At 40.0% G+C, this 15169-nt stretch overlaps 1 protein-coding gene across 1 annotated transcript; it reads right to left on the bottom strand.

The window, feature by feature from the left end:
• Positions 1 to 8829: 8829 nt before the first annotated feature.
• LOC113029859 (uncharacterized) lies at positions 8830 to 14935 on the bottom strand. Its single transcript, XM_026180887.1, has 4 exons — positions 14376 to 14935; positions 9553 to 9761; positions 8934 to 9045; positions 8830 to 8853 (listed from the first exon to the last, which is right to left on the bottom strand). The coding sequence occupies exons 1-4, from the start codon at positions 14862 to 14864 to the stop codon at positions 8830 to 8832; spliced, it is 834 nt and encodes a 277-aa protein (XP_026036672.1). The 5' UTR covers positions 14865 to 14935.
• Positions 14936 to 15169: the final 234 nt, after the last annotated feature.

Here is a 15169-nt window from a genome sequence, read left to right as displayed (position 1 = left end):
TCGCTGATCCCTCTTGGGTGACACAGAGTCTGCTCTGCTGTCGCTGAGTTGGAGCTTGGCACGCCCTTGTTGGAGGAGGGCGCTCTTTTCACCCCTCACCCTCTCATTCCAATGCAGCTTTATGGTTATTGCTGTGGTTCTGGAATCTTCTCATAATGACTACTAGGGCCCCAAACCGCACGACCTTTGACCTCAACCACTGCCTGGGCTGTCAGCTATGCCATGAGTGTTTCCAAGTTTTCGCTGGGTCTCTGAAGACTTCTGATCAGCACCCAGTCTCAATCCCAGTCTGGAGATTCCACCCTTGGGATGATTTCTTCCAGCAATACTCTGGCTGCTGCCAGTGGCGTGTCTAGAAATGTTTGTTGGGGCGGCCAGGTAGGGGCACAGATTTGGAGAAGGGTGGCAGATGTAATTGGCAGATAATGTTAAAAACAAATCTACCAACCGTTAACCATAATTCAATAATCCTGTAAACCTAATAACCGAATGCACTTTTAACTCTTATTAGAATGAGATTTTAACCACTACGGTGCAAAGTTTTTAGATACTGCGTTGATAAAGTACAAGAGATACAATCAGTGCTTTGTCAGTGTTTACTCAGCATTCAAGGACAGCAATATTTGCATAGTATTTTTACTGACATGTAGTGCACATATGTTTTGGGCAAAAACATTTTTGAATATTAAAATATGAACATCTGTAACAAACAATTGACAAATTAGCCAATGCAAAACTTTATCTGCCTGTTAAAAAAAGAAGATAATCTTCTCACAATCTGGTGTTTGATTTTGAAACAGGAAAAAAGTGGAGAAACAACTGAAAAGACTAACATTTGAATAAAACCTGAAAGCAAGTAAATACTTTCTATGCTGCCTTATGGTAAACTTTGGTAATATTGATAAAGAACAACACTGGCTGATGATGAAATACAGTCAGCTGGCATGGTGACACTGCCAGTATTAACCTGCAGGGCTGGACTGGGACAGAAAATCGGGCATTTTCACTACAGGCCGACCCCCCAGGTAGTAAAGCCATAAAGCCTTTGAATGAAAACAAACGCTGTTGTGACACTGATGTACAGTCTTGTTGGTATATGTATGATTTCTATACATTTTACGTCAGATAAAAACTTTGGTTGTAAGATTCAGATAATTATTTTTTAAAAGTGAGACATTTTAAATGAGAATAAGAAAGAAAAGTATTTCTTTGTGCCCCCTCTCCCTGTTAGTGCCCTACCTGCCCCCCTGGCAACACTTTGCTAGACCCGCCCCTGCACAGTTACCAGCTGTCAGCTGCTTAGAAAAGGATCCTGGTGTTATTTGTCTCTCAGAAACAGTTCATAACTTCAACTCATTCATGTCACCTAAAAGGTAAACCTGTTTCTCCATCACCTGTTCAGCTCTGATGATCCAGTAAGGACATCTCCTGGTTTCATCTTCATGTTTCCCTCTCACCACATATCCAAACCAACATCATGACCAGCAGGTTTACAGCTGTGGCTCCAGCAAACATCAGCTGATACTAGAAATTAATATTAAATACATTCTAACAACAGCTGATCAAGCTTAAACGTGCTGCTGTTGTTAAGCGCAATATCTGCTGGTTTCCTCTTTCTGGCGCAAAGTGGGCGATAAATAAACAAGAGAGACGATCAGCTGATCATTGATCAGTTTCATGATTGAAGTAGAAACAGGAGAGGGAGGGGAGAGAATGAGAGAAGAGGCAGCTGTGCAGCATAAAGACAGAATAACTCCAGCTTTGTGTCTTTTCCATTCTAGCTAAAGTCCGGGACAAACTGCGTCTCTTCTTAGCTCAATACGAAACGTGTAATATTTTCTCTGAATGAGGGACCATTCCATTTTTTAAGGAGCCGTTGGCAACTCTACTAACCTTATGAATAAAATAAAGTTCACTATCAGTAACATCATAGCAACCGAACAGCAGTATAGAAACTCCGTCATGCTAGCTAGAACGCAGTACGAGTTATTGTAACTGACGGTAAAAAGTCAGCAACATGAAAATAAACTCCACCTAAACTTGGTTCATATCTGACCCAGATAGACTGCAGGTCATAACTTCTTACCTGAAGTTCAGTTCACCTGACACTCGGACTGGTGGCTGCCTCGGGGCTCTCCTGCCTCCCCTTCCCTCATCCACCTGCTGGCCTCTGTGGAAGCCCCGTCATAGCCACCACCAAACAACGGAGTTATTTTTACACATCGACCTGCATCTGGCCAATCCACCACCTCTCATTGTTCATGCCGTTACAAAAATAAATAAATAAAATAAGTCATCAGCACACCCGGTATGTCCGATGGCCTGTCCAGCTATCTTAACCTGTTAATCTTTCTCCGAAAAACTGTTTCTTGCAGTGCCATCTTTCATGCTTGGCTCTCCTACCTTTGCTAACGTGATGCTCATAGTGCAGAAGCCGATGCTGCATTCACTTGCACTCGGATATCTGAGCTTCACTGTGAAAACATAATCGGACATTTGATATTTGATTGAATTTTATTGTTTTAGCTTCGGGGTGGCACCTGGGGTGGCCAGTCTGCTTGTGGGGGTGGCCTGTGCCCCATCCTTCCCTGATCTAGTAACAATCAGCTAATTTGCATATCAGCTATTAACCCACCAAGTTGACAGGACAACAGAGATGCATGTTCAAAATATTATGACAAAAGAGAATTTACTTCATACAGTAAATTACTTGTGCTGCACCAATCAAGCAGAAAGTATTTGACAATTTACTATATCAACAACTAAACTTATTGTCTGATCACTGGTTGGTCAAACCAGATTTTTCCCACAAAAGTTAAACTGTTGTCCTGTAACCCAGAGAGTTAACTGTCAGCAGTGGATACACTCAGCGTTTGATAACAAGTGTCTGTGAAATTTGCACAATTTTAACACTGACGACAGATAACAAGCTGATCTTCACTGCATGTGTGTGTGTTAGTAGGCAGGTTCAATGCATGTGTGTGTGTTAGTAGGCAGGTTCAATGCATGTGTGTGTGTTAGTAGGCAGGTTCAATGCATGTGTGTGTGTTAGTAGGCAGGTTCAATGCATGTGTGTGTGTTAGTAGGCAGGTTCAATGCATGTGTGTGTGTTAGTAGGCAGGTTCAATGGCTGTGTGTGTGTTAGTAGGCAGGTTCAATGCATGTGTGTGTGTTAGTAGGCAGGTTCAATGCATGTGTGTGTGTGTGTGTGTGTGTGTGTGTGTGTGTGTGTGTGTGTGTGTGTGTGTGTGTGTGTGTGTGTTAGTAGGCAGGTTTAATGGCTGTGTGTGCAGTGGAGCTGCAGATTCAGCAGGGCTTTGTCCTCAAAGCTGCCTTTCCTTCACATTTCTCTGTTTATGTGTGTTTGTGTGTGTTTTAGTTTCACCTTTGTTGCGATCCTACGGACTCAACCTCCACAAGACAGCCGGCCACAGTTTTCCAGCCCAATGTTCATGTGTTCTCACATTAACAACAGCAGACCTCCATGCTCTCTTCTCCCCACCTCTCACAGCTTCTGTCTCTCTCCTGCATCGGCAGCAGTTCACGGTGGTGGCGTGTCAGAGGCCCAGGGGGCCGTTCTTCTTCAGCTTTGCCTTTTGTCTTTCACTCTTTTCAGTCTCTGCAATTTCAGTTCCCAGTATAGCAAATGTGAAACGCAGACAGTCTTCTCAAGTCCATTCACACACATTGATGTTGCTGGTGAACCTCCCAGCTTGTGATTGGGAGCGCATGCTTCCATCCACTATGGCATGTGTACATGCTGCTGAACCCTGTAAGGTTTAGGGCAGTGTTGCTGTGTGTTCACATTGTTGAGTCTTGAAGTCGACGCCGTTGCTGTCGAACTGCATTTTCTCTTCAGGGAGAGATTGATCGCCCTCGAAGCTTGTTCTTCATCGTGAGGTGTACATGGAGTGAAGCTGTGTAATGTTCAGCCAAAACACAAACTGCATGATGTCACTGTAACCACCACAGTGACAGGAAGTGTTTTTATGACTGAAACACTGAAATGATGCTAACGGCTGTCGTTAGGCTCACTGACAGCAGTGCTGATGTGTTCATGTCAAACACTGGCTCAGGTCAGACTCCTTCATCCTTCTCCAGTGTGAGGCCGCCCTCAGACCCACAGGAGCTCTGACCTTTGACCTCCTGACCCTATCCACTTCAGTCTATTTGCAATGCAAATCCATCCAAACTGTAGCAGAACAAAAGAAGCTGGAAGCTGTTCTCTGAATGATGTTCATCTACGGTTGCCAACTCCCTGAAAAATAAATAAGGGACACCTCACGGCCAGGGCTGGACGACCCGCAAAAATTCATAACGTGAGAATGAATTTTACACACTCAGCACCTGTTATCTCGATCTCTACCCCATCCCGGCCCGTTATCTTGGATACTTTCTCTCCTGTTTCACTACCTGAGCTGGTAAAATTAGTGAATTCAGTGAAAGCATCCTCCTGTTTACTTGACATTATACCTGCATCATTATTCAAAAATGTCTTCCAGTCTATTGGCCCATGTGTGCTCACTTTAATCAACTCTTCACTGGCATCTGGTATAGTTCCGGTTTATTTTAAAAACGCTGCTCTTCTCCCACTTTTAAAACAACCTCAGCTTGACCCCTCTCTTAGGAGCAGCTACAGACCTATCTCTAAGTTACCGTTAATTACTAAGCTTCTAGAAAAGGTTGTGGCTCAGCAACTTATGGCAGCTCTACATAAACATGGTTTCAGTCCGGTTTTCGTCGATTTCACTCCACGGAGACAGCCCTTCTTAGGGTCTCAAGCAATATCTTGATGAATAATGATGCAGGTAAATGCTCTGTTCTACTCATGTTGGACCTCACATCAGCTTCCGACACAGCTGACCATCACATCCTCATTGAAAGGCTGAAAAATTGGGTGGGTGTATCTGGAACTGCCTTAGAGTGATTCTCCTCTTATCTCCATCACCGATCCTTTTCTGTGGCGGTCTCCGATTTTAGGTCATCCTCTACCTCCCTTACTTATGGTGTCCCTCAAGGGTCAGTTTTGGGGCCTTTATTGTTTTTAATTTATCTTCTTCCCCTCCAGCATATAATGGGCTCTTTTGAGGACATTTCTTATCACTGTTATGCTGATGATATTCACTTGTACGTTTCTTTTAAGCCCCAGGATTTATCTAAGCTTCAGCGTCTGAAGGATTGCTTAGATTCGATCAAACGTTGGATGGCTGCAAATTTCCTCCAACTCAGCGAGGGGAAACCCGAAGTCCTCGTATGCGCCCCTGATAGGTTTCTATCGCAGATAGTGAAAGCCCTCGGTCCTCTCTCACTCTATGTTAAATCCTCTATCAGGAATTTAGGTGTCACCTTTGACTCGAGTCTCACATTGGATGGGCATGTGAAATCTCTGGTTCGGTCTTGTTTTTATCATTTAAGAAATGTGGCTAGGCTAAGCCCAATTTTATCTCGCTCTGAACTGCTATACATGCATTTATCTCGTCACGCTTGGATTATTGTAATTCGCTGTTTATGTGTCATAGCAAAGGTTCTCTGGATCGTCTGCAGGTTGTGCAAAACGCTGCAGCGAGGCTTTTGACAAAATCCTCCAAGTACTCACATGTGACACCGTTGTTATCTCAGTTACACTGGCTTCCTGTTAAATTTAGAGTCAATTTTAAGATCCTGGTCTTGACCTACATAGCTGTGCACGGACTGGCACCAGCCTACATCTTTGATCTGCTACAGCCCGATGTCATCTGATCAGGGCTTACTTGCTATAAAAAATACTAAGAGGAGGACTGAGGGTGGTAGAGCTTTTGCCACTGTGGCCCCTAGACTGTGGAAGTCTCTCCCCCAAGCATTAAGAACTGTGGACTCAGTAGCTGTTTTTAAAAAACAACTCAAAACTCACTTTTTTAAAACTGCTTTTGGTTAATTTTTTGCCTGTTTTATTTTCTCTTTTTAAATCTTTTTATGACTTGTAATCTTATGTGCAGCACTTTGTGATTCTGTCTTGAAAGGTGCTATATAAATACAAATGTATTTATTTATTTATTTATTTATTTTGGACAGAGAGGACAGATGGTTTGAAAGAGGAGTGAAAGAAGCTTCTATGTCCACTGTGAGCGACCATCTTTGAACAGAGGCGGGGGTTTACGACACCAACTCTCTGCCATCTATAATCCAGTTTTGAGATCCTTCCCAGACGCCTTAACGCCCACTCACATCCTGGGCCATCTGACCTCAGGAATTCACATGATAAGGTGGGGCCAGGTTTCATAATGAACACACCCGAAACTCTGGCTGATTGGGACCCACACCCAGTTTCACACCTTGGCTCAGGTAATTAGAGGATCATCAGGGGTCCTTTTGTCCCTCTGTGGGGGGAAACTCCCACTAGGTTTATATCTGGGACTCTCCACCATTTGACCTTAGAACTGAAGAAGCTTCTCGGATGAGAGGTGAAACGTCTTCAAGTAACTTAAAGAAGTCCAGACGCTTTTCTTTGCAAGCTCCTTTGACTACGATGACCTGGATGACTGAGAACCTTCACAGACATTTGTGTTGATTTAATTTCTTGATTTATCATTGATTTCTTTTCAAACTGTTATGTAACTTATTTATCGATGCTATTTATTTTCTTGGTTAAGGATTTGATTATTCCTATGGGGTAAATAATAGGATAATTATAAGCCACAAGGCTTCAGCCTATTCCTTTTTCAATTACTGTATGATTGAGCACTTTTATGTAAAATGATAATCTGTGTTGTTGTTGTTCAATCAATCAATCAGTCTTTATTTATAAAACACTTTTCATACAAAAAAAATGTAGCACGAAGTGCTTTACATAGTTAAAAGCAAAGTTTTAAATCAACTTCAACTTCCACTTTTTGTGTGTGCAAAGTAATTTCTCTTTAATTCAGGTATATAGATACATCCCATCCCGAAAGACTGCATTAAAACACATGATCACATTTTTCTCCTCATATTGTCATGAATGTTTAGTCATTTGTCTTTTACTGTGCACTTAGTTACCACAGGAAGTGGTTCATTAGATAAACCTTTAATATACTATTAATCTATTAAACTAATATCACCCCACAGACATCCTCAGCATGACTAAAGATTACAAAATAAAACGTGAAATTCACACCCTGTAAATGCTTTCACCACACCAACATGAAGTTATATGTTTGGTCACTTAAAAATAAGAAACAAGAAAAGTTTGCAGAACCCAGAGAATTCAAACTGAAGCTGCTGTCTCGTCGCAGGGAGTCTTCAGACTGCATTTTATCATCTTGTGGTCATTTTTCATCAACAGAGAGATCTGGAGGGGATAAAAAATGACAGAGGAGAAACTGTTAGCTTCACCTGTCCCTGCTTAGATGCAAACTTAAATTTGGAGAGAGAATGAATCTGCAGTCCAGCTGACATCCACTACACATTTACAGCCTCATACAAACAGTATGCAGCTTGCATTATAAGGGGTGTGGCCTCTTCAACTGACAGGTGGAAAAAAATGTAGCGTTTGTCCTCAAATGTGTTGTGGCTGTAGTCTTATCAAATCAGGTTCAGGTAGCAGCTTATCTGATGCTCAGTGTAAGAAACCTACATTAATGTGATGCATGAATGATGCAAAGCTGGAGCCAATAAACCTATCATTTGAAACACAGCTTTTCATGTTTTCTGTCAGTGGACGAGTGTTTCCAGGGTTTCTACTGTTTTTAATAAAAGGTGGACTGAAGGAAGCCTGATTCAAGAAATGTTTCAGTAACTGATTCATTACCTCCAAAACGCTCCTCAAGTGCAGACTCCTCCACAGATGAAGACTCCTCTTTCAGTTCAAACGTTGTTTCCCCCCACAGCGTTTTAACCCAATTTTCAGCAAGATCACGAGAATCATAGTATCTTGGTCCAACAAGCACTTGATCTTTTTTACAGAATGTAAGCCTCTGTAGTAAATCATCAGAACCAAACTTCAGCACCTGGAAAAGAAAACGTTCTAAATTAAACTGCCTGTACATACAGAATGAAAGTGTAAGTTCATCCACAGAATATTAATCAATTTATTCATTTTTCATTCAACTGATGATGCAGCCACATCACTAATCCCCGAAATCCAAGTTGGTGTGGATAGAAACTAGTTCATGCATTTATCACGTCCAGGCTGGACGACTGTAATTCAGTATTATTAGCATGTCCTAAAAACTCCCTGAAAAGCCTTCAGCTGATCCAAAATGCTGCAGCAAGAGTCCTGACAGGGACTCCCTTAGTTATGCTGCAATAGACGTAGGCTGCCGGGGGATTCCCATGATGCATGATGCATAACAGTATGTGTTAACAGACCTCTCTGCATCAAATCACATCTGTTATTAACCTCTGTCTCTCTTCCACAGCATGTCTTTATCCTGTCTTCCTTCTCTCACCCCAACCAATCACATCAGATGGCCCCGCCCCCATACATACATGATGTATGTATTATTGTAGGGTCTACCTTACAATATAAGGCTACTGTTGTTGAGATTTGGTGCTATATACAGTGGCTTGCAAAAATATTTGGCCCCCTTGAACTTTTCCACATTTTGTCACATTACAGCCACAAACATGAATCAATTTTATTGGAATTCCAGGTGAAAGTCCTATACAAAGTGTGTGTACACGTGAGAAGTGGAACGAAAATCATACAAAAAGCTAAAAACAGTTCTGTAACATTAAACAGCATCTGTATGATACAGATGCAACCTTATCTGTGTATCTGTGTCAGGTACTTTCACCCTAAATACTTTAATAGCATGTACCATCATAACTATCAATTTTTACAAATTCTGAAAGTCAAAGATCTGAGAACTGTTAGAGGGTCGCCAGTAGCTCCAGCTTTAAGGTGATTAAACACACAATAATATTCCTGATCGGAAAATCTTCAGGTGTGTGAGGAAGAGGAGCAGTGAAGTTACCTTTCCGCCCTCTACGAGCAGGGCGATGGTGATGTGGTCCCAAACATACCACTGATGTGGCTTAGTCGCCTTCTCAGCTTCCACCACATTGTCATTTACAGTCAGCTTGTACCTGAGGAGAAGCAACGTTTGAATCACCTCACAAAAGAACTGTAAACTCATGCAGCAAACTGACACCTGTGGACTTGATTTTTGGTAATTCACTGGAGAAAACTTCAAAAAGTGCAGTTTTCCATGCTCATATCACTGTTTAGGACCAGCTGGCACAGGATGATATGTCCCTTTTAGCCACTTCACTACAGACAAACATCCTGCTGCTGATCAGGTCAAATGTGTTTCTAAGTTCTGGATATTCCATGTGGGTATCTGGGTTACCTGTGGAGTTATTGAGGATCAGACATTTTAGACTCACCTGCATCTTCTTCAAGCCCCTGTAGCTCAGATAATATTGATAAAAACATGCATGGCTTCATTAAATACACTAAAGTTACTGTAATAAAACAGCTCAGAGTGAGGGTGTCAGGTGGGAAACTGTTTTCCAGATGTGATTGTTTCTCGTACGGCCATGATGACCTGTATAGTGCATATACATCCATGGATGTTGTTATCTGTTTCTTACTTGTGTGTCTCACACATGGCCTGTGGCCTCCAGATGAAGTGTCCATGTCTGTAAGCACAGACGGCATCCGGGTCATCAGACACCTCAGGATACAAGTCTTTGAAGCGTTCTTTGTGGTCTGGGCTGTGGACCAGCACAGCATACATCACTTCCTGTTTGTACAGCGACGTTCTGAGAACACGCATACAGGGCTGCTTCCCCGAACAAAACTGAAAAGAAAAAAATGTTTTAGTGGAAAACTCACAGAGACTGTTTCTATAAATTATCAGCCTGAGGCTCAGAACATGGACCAACAACACTAAACATGGTTAGCAGATTATCAGTCACATAAGTTTTATGTCAAGTGGCAGTGTGAAGCAGGCAAGATCGAGGACCCAAAATACTGCCTTTCAGAGACAGGACTAAATCAAAAATGCAGCTTTATTGCTGGGTTACAAAATTCATAAAAGCAAACTAGGAGGAAACCAGGAACTAAACAGTCAAGCAGAACACACACCTGGGAAGATCATGACACCGGACAGAGGGAGACCGAGGCACTAAATACACAAGGGAATCGGGGCAAAAAGGACACACCTGGGGAAGCATGGCTGAACATAGTACACACAGAACCAGAGACTGTCAAAAACAGGAAGTATGAGACACACACGGCAACACAGACTGACAAAACCCAACGAACAGAGGGAGGAGATCGAGGGATAAGAGTCACAGTGAGACACACAGTAAAACAACTGAGAAAACAGACATCTACACTGTAAAAACTGTGACTAGAGGTTACTTAAAAAAGTTATGGCAACAAAGTGACACTTGAAATAATTAAGTAGATTTTAATTTCAAAAGATTTATGTAAAATGTAGAGAAAATGTTAATTAAATTCAAATAGAAAACAAAAGTAGATATTAATAGAATTAAACTGTAAATATGTGTTGGATTTAGGGTCAAAATCTCAAACTGAAGGTTGAAATTGCCCAACTTTACCAAAAAAAATAATTGATATGAAATAAGTCTCTGAGAAAAATTACTTTGAATTTACTAACTATCTGGCAAAGGTTTAGTAAAAACTTCCTAAAATATCCATTACAAAGAAATGAAATCTTCTTGTTTTTTCAGTAAAACTCAAATTGGATTCAATAATTTTCCAAATAAACCTTAAAAATAATGACTGAATAATAAGAGAAAATGAAATGAATTTAACTTATTTTCTGAGTAAAATGAATCAATTTCACAAAGAAAACATCAAAACAGTAATTTGTTTTATTGTGGAAAATAAAACACAGTAATTTATAATATAACATTTTTCTGCTCGTATACACTGAATTCTCATCAACAATCTCCTGATCTCCTAAATACATTCCTCTGCTGTAAATTTGTTTTAGTGTCATAAACAGTTTATCACACAGCTTTGTGTACAGAGCAACAGCAACATAAACTGCATGAATGTAAACCAGTTTTGTAAAAAGAAATTAATCTTTAGACTGTAATATCAACATGAACCTGAAATTTGAATATCCTTTACCGTTTCCTTTATCTCTGTTACTTATTTATGATTGACAAACAAAAACTTTAGTTTGTCAATCTTTTGTTAAATTGAATCACTCAATATAACTGTAGAACAAAGGTTTTTCACTCATGTACATGGAATATCAATAATGTAAATCAACCTTTTATCCCAATTTGGATGTTTAACCTGAGAAAATCTAAGACACATGTAAGAGGAAGTAACATTTCTACAGCTACAGGACTGCACTTCTGTTAAATTTTAAAGTTGTTTTAAACTAATGTTTTATAGTAACATACACTATAAACAAAGAAAAGCTTCACTAGTGATTCCTCCAATTTGTTGCCTTTCAAACAGAATATTCCTAAGAAACTTGTAGGTAATAAAAAACAAACATTAAAATGAAGAGCACAAATACAGCCTGACACATTGCAGGTCATTTGGGTAAGATATGAATAAGATGAAATTAACTTAAAAACTGAAAAGATAGCTGCATCTAACAAAGACAAACCAAAGGTTTTCAGTGAGCTTACTTCCCTTTCATTCTTTCAGAGTCCTCACTTAAGCCAATAACTTGTTCTTGAGGCTGTTCACTTTTGGTGAGAGCTTAGCACAATCCAGTTCAAGGAAAAGTTTCTGGAATACTTCCAAGGTGTATTTTAGCTCTTTGGGATAGGCAAGATCGACTGCATATGTCAATCCAACCAGCATTGCGCATGCTCTTGGAAAATTGCCCAGAGCAGGCATAACTCTCACACCCTCCAGCACAATGCCAATGTCATCCTCCTCAGATCCAACAGCCTTGATTTTGTAGATTTTCATCCTCTGTTCAGAAAGATCTTGTGACACACCATCCTCATCAGCATCCTGAAACAACAAACACATGGGTTTTCTGACTGTAGTTGCACACATGAAATATTTCCTGGACACATCCTGTAGCTGAATGACAAATAAAACATGATAATGCCTCAAATTATTTGAAACTTGACAAACACATATGAATAACAAAAACAGAATAATGTTTCTACTTCAACACTTACACTGTACTCTTTGATCAGTTGATCAATGGACTCCCCAAGGTACACCATCAAGCACTGAATAACCAGATTTCTGGTTATGTTATTGCTAGGATTGCTTGGTGACTGAAAATGAGCAAGAATTCCAAAAATTACCATCAGATAAGTGACCATTTATTAAGACAAAACTGTGAGAATTGGCAGTATAAAAAAAAACTGTTAAATATCAAATTATCATCACATGGAGCATTATGTGCGATAATTAGCTGATGTTAATGCACATGCCTGGGTGCTGACAGTCAACACAAAGGTATTGTCAACATGCTTGACAGGTTCAATCTTTAAATGTGTCGTTTTAGTAAATTACATTAATTTAGTCATTTAGTTTTTTTTATCTAATTTAGTTTATGTTCGTCAGAAAGGGTTTTTCCTTCTTGGGACAAAACAGAAACCCAGCAATACCTGTACTTGTGTTTTTTTGTTTGTTTTTTGTTTGTTTTTTTTACTAAGAATAGACATGTATTTAAAATACAATTAAAACATGAAACCCATAATTGTGTTGTTAATTATATCAGTGACGTCCTGGCGTCCTCTTGCACTGACAAAAACATGCAAACAAATTAGTGGAGCTGTGCACCATGCAAATGAAATTTGACAAAAAAATTCTTTAAATAAAATTCCAAGCTGAAATGTCTGTGGAAAATACCTTGGCTATGATAGCCTGCAACTTCAATCCCATGCTGATCAGGTGAATTTAAGTTGAGGGATCTTCCATTACCTGAAAGGAAAGCAACATTATCATTTTTGACATTTAGTCAGCTGTGTAAAAACCAAGGAGGAACCCACCCGGGGGATTAATAAAGTTTTATTTTATCTAATCTAATCTAATAACTTTAATCTCAGCCAAACCGATTTACTCACGAACAAACAAAACACTGAAAAAAACCAAACAATAACATTTTTAGGTTGTCTAAGTGACTTATACATTACGTTTAAACTGAGTAGCGAAACCCCGCGGTGATCTGAAAATGATGTGCCGGGAGTTGTGCCGTTCTCAGCGGCTTCAGTGACCCTCGAGCTCCCGGCTTGCTATCGAGCTGGTGGGTAGCAGATGCTCCGAAAACGTCGAAGCACTTTTGCAAACATGCGATATCTTGATAAACGGAGCAGATATTTGATGTTTACACAGCTACTTTCGTGCCTGAAAATATGTTAAAAGTTTATTTTGTGACCCAGAAAGATTACTAAGAGTAATTTTAAAACTTAGTAGCGGCCGCCATTATTGGAAACTGGAGTTCGAAAAACTGACTGTGGCTGACAAAATCACTCACAACTGACCGCAAAACCTTTTCATGAACTTTTAAACGTGGATGAAAGACGTTAAAACTCATCGGAATATACCGTTGATATTTTTTAATATGGTAAAACATGTGGTTAGTTAAAGCTGTTCAGTAACACAGTCGTGAAGGCTTGGAAAGTGACCTTGTGCTAGCAGTCCACTAACTGCCATTTGTGTAAAAATACGATACTATCATTACAGTGATGATTATTAATAAAATTTCGACGTATCATACTGTTTAAAACCTTTACTCAAAACCGATATACGTTATTGTTTAAACCGTGTCTTATATTTGAACAAATTAAGAAGTCTTACCTCTGACAAAATGGAGACGTCCACTCATGAAGCGCGTGTGTCCTGCACGTGGCACAAAGGATTATGGGCGGAAGTGTACAATGATTAAAATGAAAATGCTTTCATCAGTTAAATCTATTAGATTTCTTAAAATTTTTTAGTACTCAAACATTTTTTTTAAATCTACTCAACAAACCATTGCTGAATTTACCCCAAACAAAACTGTGTAAATTTAAATAACTGAACATCTCAAAATTGTTGAATTTTGCTTAGATTTGATTAAAACTACTCATACACGTTTTTACTGAGTAATAATTACTATTACTCTCCTATTAGATTCTAATTAATCCCAATCACAGTTTTTACAGTGTAGACAAACATGAAGACAGGAATGACTTAACTGGGGGAACGCTGAGGGAAAGACACAGAGTCAAATACTAACCAAAATAACCTCCCTAACATCTTACTGTCTTTCTGTCTTTTTCTACTTGTTGTTTTTTTGTTTTATGGAAAATACGCTGGAGTCTGTTTCAGTCTCAGGTGATGGATGGACTGGCTACTTAAATAAAGAAGAAATTTATTGAATTTCTATCTTTGACATTTACACATCTCAACTATAAGAAAATAATAGTAGACACCTGTAAATACAGGCATTAATATGAACTGAAGGAGTCCGTACCTGCTCGCTATAGGCCTTCAGCACGTCCTCCACCTTGAAGGTGAAGCGATACGCTCCATACCTGGACTTCTCACTGAACGCTGGAGAGGAGGCAAACTTCTTCAGGAAGCCCGGCTCTGCATGCATGTTGGTCTTCTCCAGGAGCGTCTCCTCAGCTGATCGGATCTCCCTTTCTTGCACAGCCAGACTGAACCACACCAGGGACAGTCCATCTGGATCCTCTGAGCCATTGTTTGGATCCTTGAAGCCTTCATCATTCTTGATTCCTTGTAAACTAAATCTATGCGTGTCGTGTTTTAGATCAGATGCATGAAACTCTGGTGAAAACTCTTTAGGTCCAGGGTATAGGGGGATGTTGCTCTTGCTCTTGAGATATTTCTCGTACATATGAGTATCTTGGGCTTCATTTTCCAACTCATTCAATTTCAAATGCCTCCCTTTAAATTGTTTTGGTCCAGTATAGTTAGATTTTTTTCCTTGTCCCGCCATTACCAGATGTGAGTGATGATCAAAAAAACGAATGAAGAGTCCGGACTTTCAGGAGTATCACTCTTTCCTAATGTGGAATGAGTGAGCTGTGCTTTCTCATATCCTGAGCATTTATACAGACTGAGCCAGACCAATGACTCACACACACACACACACACACACACACACACACACACACACACACACACACACACACGCACACACACACACACACACACACACACACACACACACACACACACACACACACAGTAGAAAACAGGAAACAGGAAACAGGAAAACAGGAAATACCTGAAACCTTCTCA

Source organism: Astatotilapia calliptera, chromosome 9, assembly GCF_900246225.1.
Source record: "Astatotilapia calliptera chromosome 9, fAstCal1.2, whole genome shotgun sequence".
Taxonomy (NCBI): domain Eukaryota; kingdom Metazoa; phylum Chordata; class Actinopteri; order Cichliformes; family Cichlidae; genus Astatotilapia; species Astatotilapia calliptera.
Note: the sequence above shows the minus strand (reverse complement) of the source record. Positions and strands in the feature narration are given on the sequence as shown.